This window comes from Silurus aristotelis, assembly GCF_946808225.1.
Source record: "Silurus aristotelis genome assembly, chromosome: 5".
NCBI classification, from domain to species: Eukaryota; Metazoa; Chordata; class Actinopteri; order Siluriformes; family Siluridae; genus Silurus; species Silurus aristotelis.
This window is the reverse complement of record NC_139578.1, coordinates 18,953,826-18,973,778: the sequence shown is the minus strand read 5'-3', so window position 1 is coordinate 18,973,778 and position 19,953 is coordinate 18,953,826. Positions and strand designations below refer to the sequence as shown.

At 39.1% G+C, this 19,953-nt stretch overlaps 1 protein-coding gene across 1 annotated transcript in view; it reads right to left on the bottom strand.

Moving 5' to 3' along the window:
• stim2b (stromal interaction molecule 2b) overlaps nucleotides 1-13,153 on the bottom strand; it is a 47,992-nt gene extending 34,839 nt beyond the window's left edge. The window contains exon 1 of the mRNA XM_083541269.1: nucleotides 12,771-13,153. Within this exon, the coding sequence (XP_083397395.1) occupies nucleotides 12,771-12,897 (127 nt within the window). The 5' untranslated portion in view covers nucleotides 12,898-13,153. The remainder of the gene's footprint in view (nucleotides 1-12,770) is intronic.
• Nucleotides 13,154-19,953: the final 6,800 nt, after the last annotated feature.

Genomic DNA, 19,953 nt, shown 5'->3' with positions numbered 1-19,953 from the left:
CTCTGCTACTCCAGCTCCACCTCCTGCCTTTTAGTCAATGCCACTGTCTCTAAACCATACAACTTACTTTCTGTTGTATAAATGAGTTAATTTTAAGTCGCTCTGCTTAAAAGCATCTGCCAAATGCCATAAATGTACATGATTATAGCAACAGTTTGCAGAAAAAACACATATGGGTCTTCGAGGATTAAAGCGCCTTTGTGGAGGAAGGAAGGGGGGTTGATAGCAAGAGAAGCTAGGGGGAGGGAACCCGAAAATTTTGGCGCCAAAAGATAAAGCAACATTGTCTGTAATTTATACCCCTGCAGTGAATAGCAATAACTTCTCTTCAGCATCTTTAGTCACCCTTAATCATCCACTCCTGATGATAACCTACTGGTACTACCGGTTTCGTATGTGCCGTGTGGACAGGTCGTTTTGGATGCGTCTTTACAAATCCCACGTAGGCGTTTCTCTGTTAAGACACACTAGGGTTAAAGGCGAGTGCCACCCGCTGTATATTTGGGCAGGTTAGGCTGTACATAGGTGGGGAAGTTGTTTTGTTTAGTTCTTTGTTTTGGCACCGTCACTGAGTCCACCTCCTTGATTCACTATTTCAAGTTCATTGATCCCTGTTGGTTTCTTTATTTTGTTTTGTTGTATTTAGTCTTTTTCCTTACATATGTACATTTGTATTATAGACTTGACAGTAAAGCGAAAGAAAAACTTAAACTGGGTCTCTGTTATGTTCTTTCTTCCAAGATCCATCACAAAAACACCATATGCTACTTCCCTACCCTAGACTTCAAAAGTGAACCTAACAGGTCTGAAGGACAATGAGGAGGATTCTTTTGATGTATTTTGCTGTGATACAAATGTATGAAATGCATCACTTTTTACAGTTCACCTTAAAATGACTGACAATTTTGAAACTGTATGGCGATGAAAATGACCCATATTGGGTAATAAATTATTGCATATTTTATATGTTCAGCAAACAAGTTAAACTTAATAAATCTGTGTTCCATCATAAAATTCCATCATTGTGACCGCACCTGATACACCTGATACTCAGCATTACTCTAATACAGCATTACATTGTTATGCTACCTTTTCCTTGCAAAAAAAATAAATAAATTCCACACACCATAATAAATTCTAGATAATTTTTCTGCATTGTGTGTATAAAGAGATACAATATCTATACATAATATGATAAAAAAAATAGTGAAAACAAAGTATAGCATGGTCCTTGTTGGTATATAATAATAAAATAGTAATTATGAATATTTATAGTATATGTACTATAATACATATATATATATATATATATATATATATATATATATATATATATATATATATATATATATATATATAAATACATATAAATACACACACACACACACACACACACACACTCACTCGGAACAAGCTCATTCTTAAAAGCACAGGAGCACAATACTGTCTTAGCTGATTTTCTGAAACCATTTTGAGTCACCGTGTTTGTCAAACACTACTTCGGCGTTAAGTATTTGATAGCGTCTCCAGGCTAAAGCAATGAAACCGGCAGCATGCAAACATGCTCTACAGTCGTCTTCTCTCACTTTGGAGAAGAGTCAACAAACACTGTGGCTGCACCAAATGTTGACTTTCCTGTTCAAATAGCCTTAGTTAGTGTAAAGGGCTCCTTTGACACAAGTCTCGCTGTAATAAATATTGTGCATTGTGAGAATTGCTGCAGTATGTGCTGAGAAATGTGATCGAATAGACAATCCTGTGATTGAAAATCATTATAGTTTTGTTTTTTTTGTTTGTTTGTTTTATTTAAAGGTACTAAGGAAAACTACTTAGTATACTTAGTAAAACTGACAGCAAGTCACTGCTGGACCCTTAAGCATGGCCTGTAGTCTCTATACCTGCAGTTTATTCTTCCTTACAATTGCATAAAAATTTTTATTATGGTCAGTGAGATAGAGCTTAAGGCAATGCAGGGCTGTGAGTGTGTAACCATGTATGCTACAGACCAAAAGGAAGATTATTCATTCATTTTTTTACCTCGCCATTGTATAATTAATAGATCATTTATGGAGTACTCAGCGCCAAACGAAGGCTAAGCAGTTGAAAATAAAGACCCTGTTCACTAAAAATGATTCATCCCTTCATGAACCTATTGAATTCACCTCAAACGAGTCGTTAATTATTAAACAATCTCCCCATGAATATGAAATGTGCATGAGCTGACACGAGAGCAGTTTCATTTTAAGGGAAAAAAAAAACACATGAACCAGTCAGACAGGCCAGTAAAAACTACAAAGTGTTTTTTTGTTATTGTTCTGACAGTCTGACCTAACTATAAGACAATACCTGGCTTTTTTTTTTTTGCTCCTATGCTTTGACAGCTGCTTAAAAAGGCTCTCAAAGACAGGAATGATGTTTAAATGCCAGACAGTCTAAATATACAATGCAAAGCAAATAAAACCTGTCATGAATCATAACAGGTTATGTGCTAATTCGTTCATGGAATGACACCGATAAGAATGCAACATCAGGGAAACATCAACATCCATGTGAAACTGATTACATTTATTTTAAATAATGCACTAAATTATATATATATTATATATATATACACACACACACACACACACACACACACACACACACACACACACACACACACACACACACATACAGTAGTGCTCAAAATTATTCATACCCCTTGGACCAGGGGGTCACCAACCTTTTTGAATCTGAGAGCTACTTCTTAGCTACCAATCAATGTGAAGGGCTACAGTTTGATACACACTTCTGAAATAACAAATTTGCTCAATTTACCTTTAATTATATGTTATTATTAATAATTAATGATATTCATCTATATCTAGTCATCTTTATTTTAATACTGTCATTTTTAAATTCAAACCAATGCAAGTGTGATTTAAAAAAGAATAGCAACAAAATAAATTTGATGCAGCTCACTGGTAAGTGGCGCTATGGTGAGCTATTTTTTTTTTAGAAAAGGCCCACGGGAGACCTGGTGCCATGTTGGTGACCCCTGCCTTTGACAAATCAATACTTTAAATTTGTTTTTGCGAAAACTATTTTGGCGAAACTTCCATTGTATTAAATATACATTATTTGCTATGCACAAACCCACATATGTCTTAGCTAAACTTCATTTAAATCCCAATAGAGATGGCCAGAGATTCTCTTTTGAGCCTGTTCAAAAGGAATCATACCCTATTCCCAATCTCTGAAAACATTCGTTCTTTTCTGTAAGTGCACATGGTTTCACACTCCAGTGATCATCAATTTCATCAATTTAGGTCTAATCAATTAAGGCCTAATTATGTTAAATGGTAACACCTGCTCTGTAAAGTATATTTAAGGGGCGAAGCTTTAATTATTTTCAGTCACTGTCACCATGGCCGAAAAGCAAGAACTCAGTCATGATCTTCGTACGCATCGTGATGTCAAGGCCCATAGTGAAGGCAAAGTCTACAAGGCCATTTCAAAAGAAATGGATGTCACTGTTTCTGTCATACAGAGTATCATCAAGAAGTTCAACACTGTCAAAAACTTGAATAGGCGTGCAAAGTATCCTCTAGAGTCGCTAGAAAGATTTGCCACGATGCAAACAACAACCCCTGTATCACCACCAAAGCCCTCATAGACCCCTTAATCAAGCAGGGGAAACAATATCAAGATCGACCATTTAACAAATTCTGCATCGAGGTGGTCTCTATAGATATCGACCCAGAAAGACACCACTCCTTACCCAGACACACCGGGATGCACGCCTGGCCTGCACCCTGCGAGGGGTCACCTAGATAAAGATCCAAACTTTGGACATATGGATGTTGCACATGTTTGGCATAAGAAAGGAGAAGTCTTCACTACTAAGAGTACCATTTTAACGGTCAAGTATGGTAGTGGTCACATCATGCTATGGGGGTTGCTTCTCTGCCAGATTAAATTAGGAATAAAGACTATCTCAAGATTCTTGATGAAAACCTGGTGGCATCAGCACACAAGCTCAACCTGTCAGAGAATCGGACCTACCAGTATGATAATGACCGGAAGCATACAGCACGAGTAGCCAAGACAAGTGGTAAACATCGTGATTTTTTTATATTTGTTGAATTAAATGTCATATTTCACATTATTCTCTCTCATTATTCTCTCTCCCACATATTAAATATATGAAAGTACAGTGGTACCGCGCTTATCGACCAGAGAAATTTTAAAGACTACTCTGAGCAATTTTTTTTTTGGTTACAATCGTAATTGTTACTTATGATTAAAAATATGATAATAAATATAATATATATATATATATATATATATATATATATATATATATATATATATTGAAGAAAATTCAAAAGATCTTAAGAGTACTAGCTTAGAGTTCAATTTAGATACTATAACATATACACTACAGGGACAAAAAGTATTGGGACACCTGACCTTACCAGCTATATGTGGTTCTTCCGTAAACTATCCACAAATTTTCCCTTCACTTGAACTAGGAGACCCAAATATGCTCCAGCATGACAATGTGCCTAAAGCCAGCTCCATGAAGATATAGTTTACATGGTTTGGAGTAGAAGATCTTGAGGGGCCTGCTATAGAGCTCTGAACTCAACCCTATTGAAAAGGCCCAGGTCTCCTCAACCTACATCAGTACCTGACTTTACTAACACCCTTGTGGCTGAATGAACACAAATGAACACAAGCAGACTCCAAAATCTAGTGGAACATATTCCAAGAAGGTTATTAAAAGAGCAAATTTTTGTGAGTATATATCCTCTATACACATCAGTTTTACCCTCCAAGTGCTCCTGCCTTTAATTAATTTCATACCGATCTGAGAGTGAGCAGTTATTGACTCGTTTAATTTATATTCTGTATAATTAGTGTTGTGGTCTGAAGGCAAAAGTAATACAAGATAGAAATGTGCACATTTTCGAACAATGTATCCTTCGTCGTTCTTAGGTTTAAGAGCAGCTGACGGATGAATACAGATCCTAAGCCATTATTCCATTATTCCAGTATAAAGGCCACACACGCTGGCATACACAGAGCGGTCACCATGATAGCCATCGAGAGCAGCACAGGAAATTCCATCAGCGCTCGGTTCGCAACCGGGAGCCCTTTACTGACCAAGTTCCCCCTATTTACATATATACAAACATTCAGTCTCATTTGCTCTTTTAATCCCCCCCACCACACACACACACACACGCGCACACACACGTGCACACACAGGCACGTTTACTTTGCCAAATTCTCAAATAATCTGAACATTCTTTTATTCTTACGGATTAGCAAACATTGTGAGTTGTTTGCATAATTGTGTTTTTTTTTGTCACACTGCCATTCCCATGCACAGACACACACACACACACACACACACACAATGGCACTCTGCATAGCGGCAGATGACCCTCGCAAAGTGCCGGATGGGAAATTCGGTAAATCCCAGCGCGCCTGAAAAAAAAAAAATCACACCCGCAGGGAATTGTGCATCTATCTGACTCTCTTCACACCCACACACCCACACACACCCACAATGCCCAGCAAAGCATTCATACTAACCAGTATTAGCACTAAAGTTTACCAGAAATCCCTAAACTCATGCAGGAGCTATAAACAAACCCAGAGTGTAAAATGACTAAGTAAATACATCAAGTAATGAAGCCTGATAAAATGTGGGAATTAAACCACAGGATTATGCAACACATCTTCCATCCATTTACATTCGTACCTAAACATCACTTCTCTCTCTCTCTCTCTCTCTCTCTCTCTCTCTCTCTCTCTCTCTCTCTCTCACACACACACACACACACACACACACACACACACACACACACAGACATAGACATAATGCTGTGATGCCTCAGGAATTCCCTCTGATATTTCACAGGAGATGATTATCTATGTTTTAATGAAAAGAGGCGTAATATTTCCTCACACGTAGCAGCAAGGCCAGCCTGAATAAATTCACACCACCTCGCTATGTGCTTGGCCCCATTTGTGTCAAAAATAAATAAATAAATAAATAAATAAATAAAGATAGTGAGAGAGCAATTCAAGTTCGATAAATGTTTACTCACATACAAGACAGCTTAATGACAAATCGCAAAAACACTCACTTGTCCCTCTGCACTCTCTCTAACCACGTGCAATGTGTTTTTGCATGCGATGCATGAGCATGAGCCTGAGCCTGAGCTGATCCGCCTGCCTCTTTCATCACAAACAAAACAGAAAATAGACTGCGAATTTCCTCAAACTGTTATGACTGCTGCTGTCTTGGAATATAGTAGAATTAAAATTTCCCTCTTACTTGAACTAAGAGACCCAAACCTATTTCAAAGCCAGAACCAGGAAGACGTGGTCTATATGGGTTGGGGTGGAAGATACTGAGTAGCCTGATCAACTATTCACAAGCAGAGCTGGTAAAAAAAATAAATAAACTCAATTCTTAAAAAAAAAAAAGAAAACTACATTGATTAAAAAAAAACTATTAACTATTTATTAAGTGTTTTGAATCATTAAAGCTTTAAATCTTCAATCTGATCAAAGTCGTATATTTACTTCAATTGTTATGCCATCTTTGGAGAAGAGGGAAGGAAGAAGTTTGACCAGGAAGTGGGAAAAAAAATGCTCTTGCTCGTGTATTGCCGAATGCACACCTACAGCACAATACAGGTTTGATGGTTAGCCACAGAACTGCAAAACTGAATAGAAATGATGGGGGGTTGGGGGAGGGTGTAATGTAATCACCAGATTCCCAAAGATCTTCTATGAGCATAGTACTTTTGAAACAGTAAACATTTCAGTCTAACAAAACAGATGAATTAAGCATCACATGAACGGCAGCCACGAGGTCTCTAGGGTACAAAAAACGAATTCCTGCTTTGCAACAATACAACGTGAAAGTGAAAATAAAAGATGGCCTCAGATCATACAATAACTTGTTACTTGTTAGAGTCAATTGTTTGTTCTTGTTTTTCCAAGAGATGTGGGAAAACAGTAGCTAGTGCTAACTAGCAACAGCTTTATTCCTAACCTCATGGTGATTGCTAGATGAATGCCAGTAGCTAGATGTAACTATACAACAAACAAACTGCCTCAATATATACAAACGTCAACAGTTGTATTTGTAAGAGGTTAAAATGAAAGCGACTTTAATGCACCATGTAGAGGCAAAGAACCACCAACGCAAAGTGGAGGATTATCCCGCTTACTGAGGTCATCTGCCATCACTGTTAACTCACAAGCTGACAAGCCGTCACTGATGTTGTCATCAGATCAGATCAGGAATCACAAATATACACACTGAGAGAACAAAACAATTGATTTCGAATGATTTATAATATACAGGTATTAAAGTGAGAGAGAAAAAACAGAAAGAGAGAGATTGTGTGGATATGTGGAACTGAATGTGTCTGTGCCACGTCTCTCTTAATAACTAAGCTGTACATTCACTTCCAACGACGATTGAACTGACGGGCGCTAGCTGGTCCTTAAACCATACTGGCACCTTCCAGCCAATTAGAAACGAGCATTTAGACATATCATGGTATATTATAAACTAATATTTGATATGTAATACACAAAAGAAGTATGTGAGAGGAGATGTTTCCAAAACTCATAAGAGGCATGCAGTAAATGTAAAAAAAAAAAACATATTTAAATACATTTGTAATGATGTATTATATAATAACTACACTGAAACAGGAAATGTATTTGGTGTGTAGTTTCTATGTAAAGAATGTAAGGTTATGGGGTTAATGATGGCATTGTGGCAGCCTAGAAAAACTTTATTAGATATTTTCTAATACAAATACAGTTAAAAACTGCCCTTTTTTCTAAACTCTATTGCATGTATCTAGAATTAGAACGTGTCATTAACTAACCCCCATAAGAAAAAAAAGAAATGAAAAAAAAGCACTGCAGTGCAGGAGTAGCACAGGCATTATGTGATTACATCTCTTTTTCGTCTCTTTGGCTGTTTTCCAGAATCCAGATACAGCAACATCCCAGGCTGCCGCTGCCAGAACCAGATGTATAGCACAAATAAATATAAATCATTTAACCGATCAAAATAAAAAATAAAAAATTCCAGTAGCACATACTTATTGCAATTATTCTAACCCATGTATCCTAGATCATGTATCCTGTATCCTACATTGCATCTGTTTAAGTTTCCGCTGAAGCCGAGTGCCCCTGATGTAAGAGGTGCTGTTAGACGTCTCACAAGCCAGGTGCATTAACCTGACTTAGTTTCTGACATGCTTACAACAACCCCCATGCATCGATCATGCTAAATAGCGTTGATACAAGACTTTAACATCAAACAGAGATCAGGCGAGCATTAAGGGGGCCATAAATAAAGTCAGAACAAGTCATTAGTGAGGGAACATTTATCATGATTTCTCCTTTTTGGTTTTTTTCTCAAGGCGGTTTGGGCTGGAGGTGCAGTGATGAGCTACCCTGTGCTTGAAGATCCATTACCATGCAAATTGAAATCTAACAGTTTTGATAGTCAGGATTAAGATATACCCACCTATCTAGAGTGTGTACTTGGCAGGCTAGAATGAGTTCCAGCTGGGGAGACAGCAATCTGTCAGGTCAGCCTGATCCGGGCCAGACAGCTGAAACGATACACTGTCATTAAACCCTGGCCCGGGATTGAGAAAACAGCTGTGTGTGACAGACCTAGCCAAGACTGAATCTGTGCCACATACGTTCAGCAATGTTAGCCACATCAACCCCACTATCCTATGGCCCATTCACATGCTTCCAGCATGGTATACCTGTACTACACACCAACGAACCAGGCTGTGATTACTGTCTTGCTTTTAATATGCTGTCCCTCAGTAATGTAGAAAGCTGAACAAGCACCATCATTCCTGCAATTAAAATGTTCAAGATTTATGATTGATTTCTTTTAGCTTTTATTTCAGGAATGTGTACCGAGTACATATTCTCACTTACAAGCTCCTGGTGCCCAGTGACAGCAGTGTCAAGTTGCAGCGCCTCAAGAGAAACTTCGGCTTAAGTCTTTTTGGGCTGTGCTTTACAGCGGAGACCAGAGCAGGAACATCAGACATTTTACACCAAAGTCTTTATCTCTGGCCTAAACAAGTTTCAACCCCTCTAACCCTTGTCTCATCTGGTCATTTTCCACAACCACAGCGCAATCGGGTTTGTGGTTTAAAAACACTTCAAGTCAGGCTTTTGCTTTCAGAAAAGTAAAACCACAGCGATGTGAAAAGCTAGCTGGGTGTCTAATGCTCCATTGAAAAGTTCATTATGCCATATGTTAGAAAAGCTGGAAAAGAACCATGAAGCCTGCAGTGGCAGATATATTTGGTGTATAATATATATATATATATATATAGATAGATAGATAGATAGATAGATAGATAGATAGATAGATAGATAGATAGATAGATAGATAGATAGATAGATAGATAGATAGATAGATAGATAGATAGATAGAAAAAGAGAGAGAGAGAGAGAGAGAGAGAGAGAGAGAGAGAGAGAGAGAGAGAGAGAGAGAGAGAGAGCGAGAGAGAGAGAGAAATACAGACGGTATACACCTTTATATTTGTACTGTAGTTTACAACAGACCCTTAATTTCACTTCTCATTTTCTGTATTATTTACATAACACATTTTCTGCTTTCTATTGGGCAAGTTATCATATTTTCCTTTAGGCTGACTTTAAGACCTTTGTTTATATTGTTCTTCTGACAGTCTATCTATGCATGATCTTTGTACAGTATATATATATATATATATAGTGAGGAAAATAAGTATTTGAACACCCTGCTATTTTGCAAGTTCTCCCACTTAGAAATCATGGAGGGGTCTGAAATTGTCATCGTAGGTGCATGTCCACTGTGAGAGACATAATCTTAAAAAAAAACATACATAAATCACAATATATGATTTTTTAACTATTTATTTGTATGATACAGCTGCAAATAAGTATTTGAACACCTGTCTATCAGCTAGAATTCTGACCCTCAAAGACCTGTTAGTCTGCCTTTAAAATGTCCACCTCCACTACATTTATTATCCTAAATTGGATGCACCTGTTTGAGGTCGTTAGCTGCATAAAGACACCTGTCCACCCCATACAATCAGTAAGAATCCAACTACTAACATGGTCAAGACCAAAGAGCTGTCCAAAGACACTAGAGACAAAATTCTACACCTCCACAAGGCTGGAAAGGGCTACGGGGAAATTGCCAAGCAGCTTGGTGAAAAAAAGGTCCAATGTTGGAGCAATCATTAGAAAATGTAAGAAGCTAAACATGACTGTCAATCTCCCTCGGACTGGGGCTCCATGCAAGATTTTACCTCGTGGGGTCTCAATGATCCTAAGGAAGGTGAGAAATCAGCCCAGAACTACACGGGAGGAGCTGGTCAATGACCTGAAAAGAGCTGGGACCACCGTTTCCAAGGTTACTGTTGGTAATACACTAAGACGTCATGGTTTGAAATCATGCATGGCACGGAAGGTTCCCCTGCTTAAACCAGCACATGTCCAGGCACGTCTTAAGTTTGCCAATGAACATTTGGATGATCCAGAGGAGTCATGGGAGAAAGTCATGTGGTCAGATGAGACCGAAATAGAACTTTTGGGTCATAATTCCACTAAACGTGTTTGGTGGAAGATGAATGATGAGTACCATCCCAAGAACACATCCCTACTGTGAAGCATGGGGGTGGTAGCATCATGCTTTGGGGGTGTTTTTCTGCACATGGGACAGGGTGACTGCACTGTATTAAGGAGAGGATGACCGGGGCCATGTATTGCGAGATTTTGGGGAACAACCTCCTTCCCTCAGTTAGAGCATTGAAGATGGGTCAAGGCTGGGTCTTCCAACATGACAATGACCCGAAGCACACAGCCAGGATAACCAAGGAGTGGCTCTGTAAGAAGCATATCAAGGTTCTGGCGTGGCCTAGCCAGTCTCCAGACCTAAACCCAATAGAGAATCTTTGGAGGGAGCTCAAACTCCGTGTTTCTCAGCGACAGACCAGAAACCTGACTGATCTAGAGAAGATCTGTGTGGAGGAGTGGGCCAAAATCCCTCCTGCAGTGTGTGCAAACCTGGTGAAAAACTACAGGAAACGTTTGACCTCTGTAATTGCAAACAAAGGCTACTGTACCAAATATTAACATTGACTTTCTCAGGTGTTCAAATACTTATTTGCAGCTGTATCATACAAATAAATAGTTAAAAAATCATACATTGTGATTTCTGGATTTTTTTTTTTTTAGATTATGTCCCTCACAGTGGACATGCACCTACGATGACAATTTCAGACCCCTCCATGATTTCTAAGTGGGAGAACTTGCAAAATAGCAGGGTGTTTAAATACTTATTTTCCTCACTGTATGTATATATATATATATATATATATATATATATATATATATATATATATATATATATATATATATATATATACATACATACATACACACACACTATATACACACTGTTATAGCCTTTATATTTATTCACTGTACATATGCTTACATATATATCACATGCTGTAATTATGCTACATATTTTTTGCACTTTTGGACGATTGCTACATTTTGCACTTCTGGTAGATGCCAAACTGCATTTTGTTGCTGTGTACCTGTACTATGCAATGACAATAAAGTTGTATATATCTATATTATTACCTACTGCACCTTCTGTACATTAATATATAGACCTCATACCTTGTTTATCTATTATCTACTGTAAATAGGCACTTGTGCACTTCTGGTTAGATGCTAACTGCATTTCATTGACTCTGTACATGTACCTTGCACAATGACAATAAAGTTGAATCTAATCTAAACTAATCTAATGCTTCTATTATTTTATAGTCTAATGTGTCCTTGGGTCTAAGAAACGGGCTCATAATCAATCATAATTATTATTACTTGTAAATATTTATTCGTTTACAAGTAATTTCCTCCGGGTTCTCCGGTTTCCTCGCAGCTCTCGGTGGCATGCGAGTGGTGTGAGAAAGTATGTAAATGCATGATGGTGTGCACGAAGCCCTGTGATGGACTGGCATCCCGTCCGTAACGGGTTCCCCCTACTGTTTGTGGGACAGAATTCTGTATCTGAACCTTGACCAAGACAAAGACAATCGGTTGACTGCGGATGACTGGGGATGACTGAAAGGCTTAAAGGTAGGTGCTTGGAATAGTGATATGGATGGAGGGTTTATTTGGAGGAAAAAAAAACAACTCATACAGAATGCTGCAATAGGCAAAGATCCAAGCTGGAGAAACAGTTTATCAGGCAACAGTAGGCTGAGAGAGAGAGAGAGAGAGAGAGAGAGAGAGAGAGAGAGAGAGAGAGAGAGAGAGAGAGAGAGAGAGAGAGAAAGGAATCCCCTGCACTGTGCACTGTAGAGGGAGTCCTGAGGGATGGATGGGGGTTTACCTTCTCACTCCTGCCTGGAAGACTTGGTCCCCTTCTCCAAGCAATGACGACATGATGAAAAGAGCCATTAAATTAGCTTCTGCTGTGAAATGTGATTAAGTTGCTGTTGGGATTCTCCTTTCCCTCTCTTTTACACACACACATGCCCATTTCATGAGCCGCTGCACATCACGGCTCCAGCGGCGGAGAGAGATTTTCAGCCGTGTCCGTGTCTGGCTTTAGGATCAGCCTATTGAACAGCCGTGTGAGGATGTGTACAATACCTTTTCTATGCTTATAAAAAACACCGCTTTTCGAGGCTTTAACTTACCTGGAGTTGATACAATGGTGGTGTCTGAAGAAGCCAGAGATCCCGAGAAGCTCAGCTCTAATCCCACAAGCGCACAGATGAAGAGTCCACGTAGCACAGCGAGGGCTAACCCAGACAAGTGAGACATGATGGACGCGAAAGCTTTCAGTTCCTCCCACGGCAGGAGAGGACACACTCACACACACAGACACACACACAAATCAAGGAAGGCTTATTGAATTTCTGGGGAAAAATCAAGCCAGCTTCGCCGTCCAAAGTGTTCGGTTTTAAAAATAGAAAGGAAAAAAGTGTAGCCTTAATTCACCAAAAAAAAAAAAAAAAAAGAAAAAAAAAAAGGCCTGACCCAAGAGTAGTCACCATCTCAAACAGGCTGCTGTCGGCTCAGATTATATAGATTATAGATTATAGATTATATATATATATATATATATATATATATATATATATATATATATATATATATATATATATATATATATATATATGTATGTTTATATATCAGCTATAAAATACCTACAACACATTCACTACATATGCAACTCTATGATATATACTAGTGTGTGTCATGGAAGTCTGTAGGTGGCATTTAGAAAACGCTTCCAAAGCCACAATTGAGTCCGAAATGGTTCATACTGCGCCAAAAAAAACCTTCATGACGAGTGGGTGAGTTCTGCTAAAACCTGGTGTCTCAACTAAGTCCCAAAGACAAAAGTGTGAGCTGGTAAGGACGATTTCCCCATCTAGGATCATCAAAAAAAGACTAGGTGAAACAAAAACAAGAACAGGATACAATCCGATTAAAAAACAACAACAACAACAACAACAACAACAGCAGCAGCAGCAGGTAAATGTGTATCCAGTGCGTGGAAAATCGTGTCTGGCGTCAAGCAAAATAATGTCTCTTAGTTCCAGGGAGAGAGGACACGAACACCGCTTGTAGTCCCTTCAGCATAGCGATCTGAAGACACGGCGTCCAGAAGATCCGCCTCCACGAGGTCCAGTGTCTCCCATCCCGTGCTTTGGAGTCCATGCAAAAATCCTGAGCCGTATCCAAATCATTACGGGCTCCTAGGAAGCATCTTCGCACGGACCGCGATCGGCGAGGCTGCGTGCCGCCTGCTGTAGTGTCAGCGTGTGCATGGCATCGTTTCCAGCTGCTTCATAGAAGTGAAAGGAAGGCAGGGGCGGAAGTCCTTATGCAAATCGCTTCACAACATGAGGCGCTGCGATCAACAAGACAGCTCCATGGGGGGGGCTAACACTTTTCTACTCGGCTTATGTTCAGCTTCGGGCTTCTTCCTTGTCATCCGTGTCAAACAATAAACAGCGGAGTGCGTTTGTTGGTATAAAATGATACTGGTGTGACATGACAGTGTCGGAATGTGAAATGGGACAGAGGACGCGCCAGAAGTTGTGTTTGTGGGAATCCTCCTCTTTGCACACTGACGCGCCAACACGGAAACACACCTCGCTGCTCTATTGTCCAACACTTCCGCCTTTACTGCTCGCGCCGGTACAGCGTGCTGCATGCGACATGGCTGGAGAGAGAGTTCACATCGCGCAGCGCCTTCATTTCACGTGTTACGAGGAAAGGGCGACGGTTCAGCTCTAACAAACGACGACAATGTGGTGCCAGTTTGCCCAGCATCAGCACAATGCCGACTGGCAAACCAGACAAGTTTTCCTCCTTGAGGTGAGCGCCGATTGGTCAGACTTTCCCAACATGGCAGGATCTGATTGGCCGCTGCTGGGAGACCCACGAGCGCGTCCGAAATGCAGGAAGCGGGAATGTGAACACCAGAGTGATCCAGATTTCTAGATTGATAGATAAATCAAGAAATCTATCTATCAATCTAGAAATCTGGATCACTCTGGTGTTCACATTCCCGCTTCCTGCATTTCTAGAAATCTATCTAATCAATCTAGAAATCTGGATCACTCTGGTGTTCACATTCCCGCTTCTTGCATTTCTAGAAATCTATCTATCAATCTAGAAATCTGGATCACTCTGGTGTTCACATTCCCGCTTCTTGCATTTCTAGAAATCTATATATCAATCTAGAAATCTGGATCACTCTGGTGTTCACATTCCCGCTTCCTGCATTTCTAGAAATCTATCAATCTAGAAATCTGGAAATCTGGATCGACACAGACAGACAGACAGACAGACAGACAGACAGACAGACAGACAGACAGACAGACAACAAGATAGATAGATAGATAGATAGATAGATAGATAGATAGATAGATAGATAGATAGATAGATAGATAGATAGATAGATAGATAGATAGATAGATAGATAGATAGATCTATTGTTTGAGTCTATCTATCTATCTATCTATCTATCTATCTATCTATCTATCTATCTATCTATCTATCTATCTATCTATCTATCTATCTATCTATCTATCTATCTATCTGTATTGGGTTGAGTTTCAACTTTTTGAAAGCCTACCAATAGATAAATCCATGCATGACACCATTGACTCATTTAGTAATTGCATATTCATAGGTTTGATATGCTCATTTGCATATTTTTAAATGCTGTGGGAAGGTAGATTTTATGTAGGCATTTACATACTATAAAGGTTTATTAAAATAGTAATACATGTATTATTACTGTAACAAAGCTATTTATTTATAAGGGGAATCCAAACCATTACATGTTTACACAATTATTTTTATCAAAGACATACTCAAAAAGAAGATAATAATATATTTGCATGTGTGTATGTATATCGCATGAAATGTTGGAATTAAAATAATTTGTATATAATAATAATAAAGGCAGAAAGTACCTGGGAAATAGAAATGAAGGAACTGGTTAATGATGGAATACCAAGACTTTTTATTACTTATGGACGTTGCATAAAAAAAAAAATCAAACAAAGAATAAATAAATGCACATGTGGGACAGACAATGGTGTGCACTGATTAGTCACTAGGGGAAATACTGATGGGTAATTTAGATAACACATAAATACAACATGCAGTTTTTGGTTTTTGAAGGTTTTTATTATTGAGGGGGAAAAAAATTATCTAGCCACACCCAGGCCTGATTACTGCCACACCTGTTCACAAATAAAGAAATCTCTAAAATAGGACCTGCCTGATAAAGTAAAGTAGACCAAAAGATCCTCAAAAGCTAGACATCATGCCCAGATCCAAAGAAATTCAGAAACAAATCAGAAAGAAAGTAATTAGCATCTATCAGTCTGAAAAAAGGTTATAAAGACATTTATAAAGCTTTGGGACTCCAGCGAACCACAGTGAAAACCATTATTCACAAATGGCAAAAACATGGAGAACCTTCCCAGGAGTGGCCGGCTGACCAAAATTACCCCAAGAGCACAGTGACGACTCGTCCAAGAGGTCACAAAAGACCCCACAACAACATCTAAAGAACTGCAGGCCTCACTTGCCTCGGTTAAGGTCAGTGTTCATGACTCCACCTTAAAAAAGAGACTGGGCAAAAATGGTCTGCATGGCAGAGCTCCAAGACGAAAACCACTGCTGAGCAAAAAGAACATAAAGGTTCGTCTCAGTTTTGCCAAAAAACATCTTGATGATCCCCAAGACTTTTGGCAAAATACTCTTTGGACTGATGGAAGGTGTGTGTCCCATGCCGTCTGGCGTAGAAGTAACAGCGCATTACAGAAAAAGAACATCATCCCAACAGTAAAATATGGTGGTGGTAGTGTGATGGTCTGGAGTTGTTTTGCTGCTTCAGGACCTGGAAGACTTGCTGTGATAAATGAAACCATGAATTCTGCTGTTTTAAAAAATCCTGAAGGAGAATGTCCTGCCATCTACTCGTGAGCTCAAGCTAAAGTGAACTTGGGTTCTGCAGCAGGATAATGATCCACAACACACCAGCAAGTCCACCTCTGAATGGCTGAAGAAAAACAAAATGAAGTCTTTGGAGTGACCTAGTCAAAGTCCTGACCTGAATCCTTTTGAGATGCTGCGAAAAACCCTCCAATGTGTCTGAATTACAACAATTCTGCATAGATGAGTGGAGCAAAATTCCTCCACAGTGCTGTAACAGACTCATTGCAATTTATCACAAACGCTTGATTGCAGTTGTTGCTGCTAAGGGTGGCCCAACCAGTTATTAGGTTTAGGGGGCAAACCCTTTTTCACACAGGGCCATGTAGTTTTTAGATTTAGTTTTGCCTCAATAATAAAAACCTTCATTTAAAAACTGCATGTTGTGTTCACTTGTGTTATCTTTTACTGATATTTGAATTAGTTAGATGATCTGAAACATTAAAGTGTGACAAACATGCAAAAAAAAAAAAAAGAAATCAGAGATATCAGAGATATGCTTAATTTCTAGTACTTAATAATTAAATAAAATGAAGGGGAAAAAAATAAACACATACTAAATGTAAATCTCTAACGCATTTCAGACTGTTATAGTTAACTGCTGAATTTGAATTGGATTAGATGCCAGGTGTGATTCAGTTTCTTATGCCTTTGCCGAGATTCTGATCCTCAGACGGAAAACTTTAAAACCCTTTAGGCAATGCTATGTAAAGTTCAATACAAGAATAACAGATCTTCAAAGACGAGTAAGGATTCATAAGCCATGAGCAGGTCATGGTGTGGGAAGCTGTGCAAACAGGTGGCAGATAGACCCAGAAAGGCCACCTTGCAGAGCCAGTGTGTGTGTATGTGTGTGTGAGGCACAGAGAGTGAGAAGCAGCTTAGAAAAACTGAAGAGAGGCATAATTTGATATGAGCACACAGGCGAGCGCAAAGGAGGCAGACAGCCAAGCAATGTGCAGAAGGATATGGACAGGCTAAGCACATGGCAAAGAAGTTAAGCGAGAGCTTTACTGTAAGTCTGAGTGCCTCGCTGCTAAGTTAATGATGATTAAATAAGCTTTGTCCAAATCCACAATCTAAATATTTTGTTCAAAACATCAGCATAGGTATGTAACAAATGGTGGACATCTTAAAACGGTGTCTCGGTAGGTAAGGTTTTCGAGTAAGGCCCCTAACCCCCTCTACTTCAGGGGCTCTACTTTATGGCTGACCCTGTGCTCTGACCCCCAGCTTCCTAACAAGCTGGGATATGTGATGAAAGAATTTCAGTGAACTGTAATGTATATGTATCAAGTAAAAACCTCTCCTCTCATTATTGCTCATCATAGCGAGAACTGTAACGTGTTTCTGAAGGTTTTTTGTATTATCTAGCAGAGGATGAGTGACCATCACAGTTGGCATAGATGTGAGAAATGACAATGATCAATTTAAATAAATGTGTGAAGCTTTTATCAAGTCCCCTGGTGGTCTAGTAGTTAGGATGCGGTGGGCCCGGGTTCGATCCCCGGTCAGGGAACCAACCCCAGCCACTCTTAGTGCCGGTCCCAAGCCCGGATAAATGGGGAGGGTTGCATTAGGAAGGGCATCCAGCATAAAAACGTGCCAAATCAAACATGCGGATGATCCACTGTGGCGACCTCTGATGGGAGAAGCTGAAAGAAAGTTTACGTTTGTGAAGCTTTTATCACTTATATGGAGTTTGAATGATTCCAGTAAGTATATGTATAAGCAGAGGTGGGAAGTAATGCAGTACAAATACTTACCGCACTTAAATAGGTTTTTTGGGTATCTATTTATTTAACTATTTATTTTTTGGACAATTTACTTTCACTCATTACATTTTGTCACAAATATCTGTACTTTCTCCTTCTTACATTTTTAATCCAGACTCGTTACTTTAGTTTTAATCAATATGTTAAAATGTCAATATTTTTTCTTCTCACGTTTTCAGCCCATCGACATATTTCTTGTCACTGCGCGGCTTTTTCGTTCTACTACCAGTGTATAATTTCCTGGCTCTCACACACCACAGACGTAGGCTAACCTACGAAGGCTAGAAGAATTATGGCTACAAGGATGAGACCGAAGGAGTCAGCGAAAAAAAAAATAGAAAAATGTACATTCTTTTGTATTAATATATTAATATGTCGTGAGGTTCAGTTACCAGCGTGACACTAAAACAGGTAGTAGTAATGGCTACTTTTTACTTAAATACATTTTAGAGCCCAAACTTCTTAACTTTAATTTGAGTAAAAAAGTGTAGTCAGTACATCAACTTTTACCAGAGTTTTTAAAACATGAGTATCTGTACATCTACTTAAGTGAAGGATGTGTGTACTTTTGCTATATCTGTGTATAAATATATAAAGTATGATTCAAAATGGGTGGAGGATGCTGATGAAAATAGTACCGGTAAATGCAAGGTGAAGTTTATATTTATGTGTTTATACCTAATCATTTCTTGATTTACACGAAAAAATTATCTGACACGCCAGACACATATTTAGCATTTCTGGAATAAGTATCCAATGTCAGCTTTTTTTTGTTTTTTATTTTTGCCACAAGGCTTTGTGAGTTTTTTTGTTGTTACCTTAACGAGATTAAAAAGGTAACAGCTGTTTATAGCTGCTATAATAAAATAAAAACACAAACTAACCTGTTTTGCAGACATTCCCAATTGGCCTTCCTTTTTCCTTCTTCCTGGCGGCTCCATCCTCAGCATTCTCCTACCGATATAACCATGTCTCTCCTCTGTACATCTCCAAACCATCTCAATCTCTCCTCTGTCACTTTGTCCCCAAAACGTCCTACATGCGCTGTCCCTCTAATAAACTCATTTCTAATCCTGTCCATCCTCGTCACTCCCAACGAAAACCTCAAAATTTTTAACTCTGCTACCTTCAGCTCCACCTCCTGTCTTTTACTCAATGCCACTGTTTCCAAACCATACAACATTGCAGGTCTCACCATAGTCCTAAAATCACTCCTGCAACTATTCTCCACCCTGCCTGCACTTTTTTCTTCACTTCTGTAACATACTCTTCATTACCTTGGACTGTTGACTCCAGGTACCTGAACTCCTCCACCTTCTCCACCTCTTCTCCCTGCAACTACATCACTCCACTGCCCTCCCTCTCATTCACACACATGTACTCTGTCTTACTCCTACTGACTTTCATTCCCCTTCTCTCCAGCACGTACCGCCACCTCTCCAGGATCTTCTCCTCCTGCTCTCTACTCTCACCACATAAAACAATATCTTCCACAAACATCATAGTCCATGGAGACTCCTCTCTGTCCTCATCGTCAATCTGTCCATCAGAGCCGATCCTTGATTTGGTCCAACCTTCA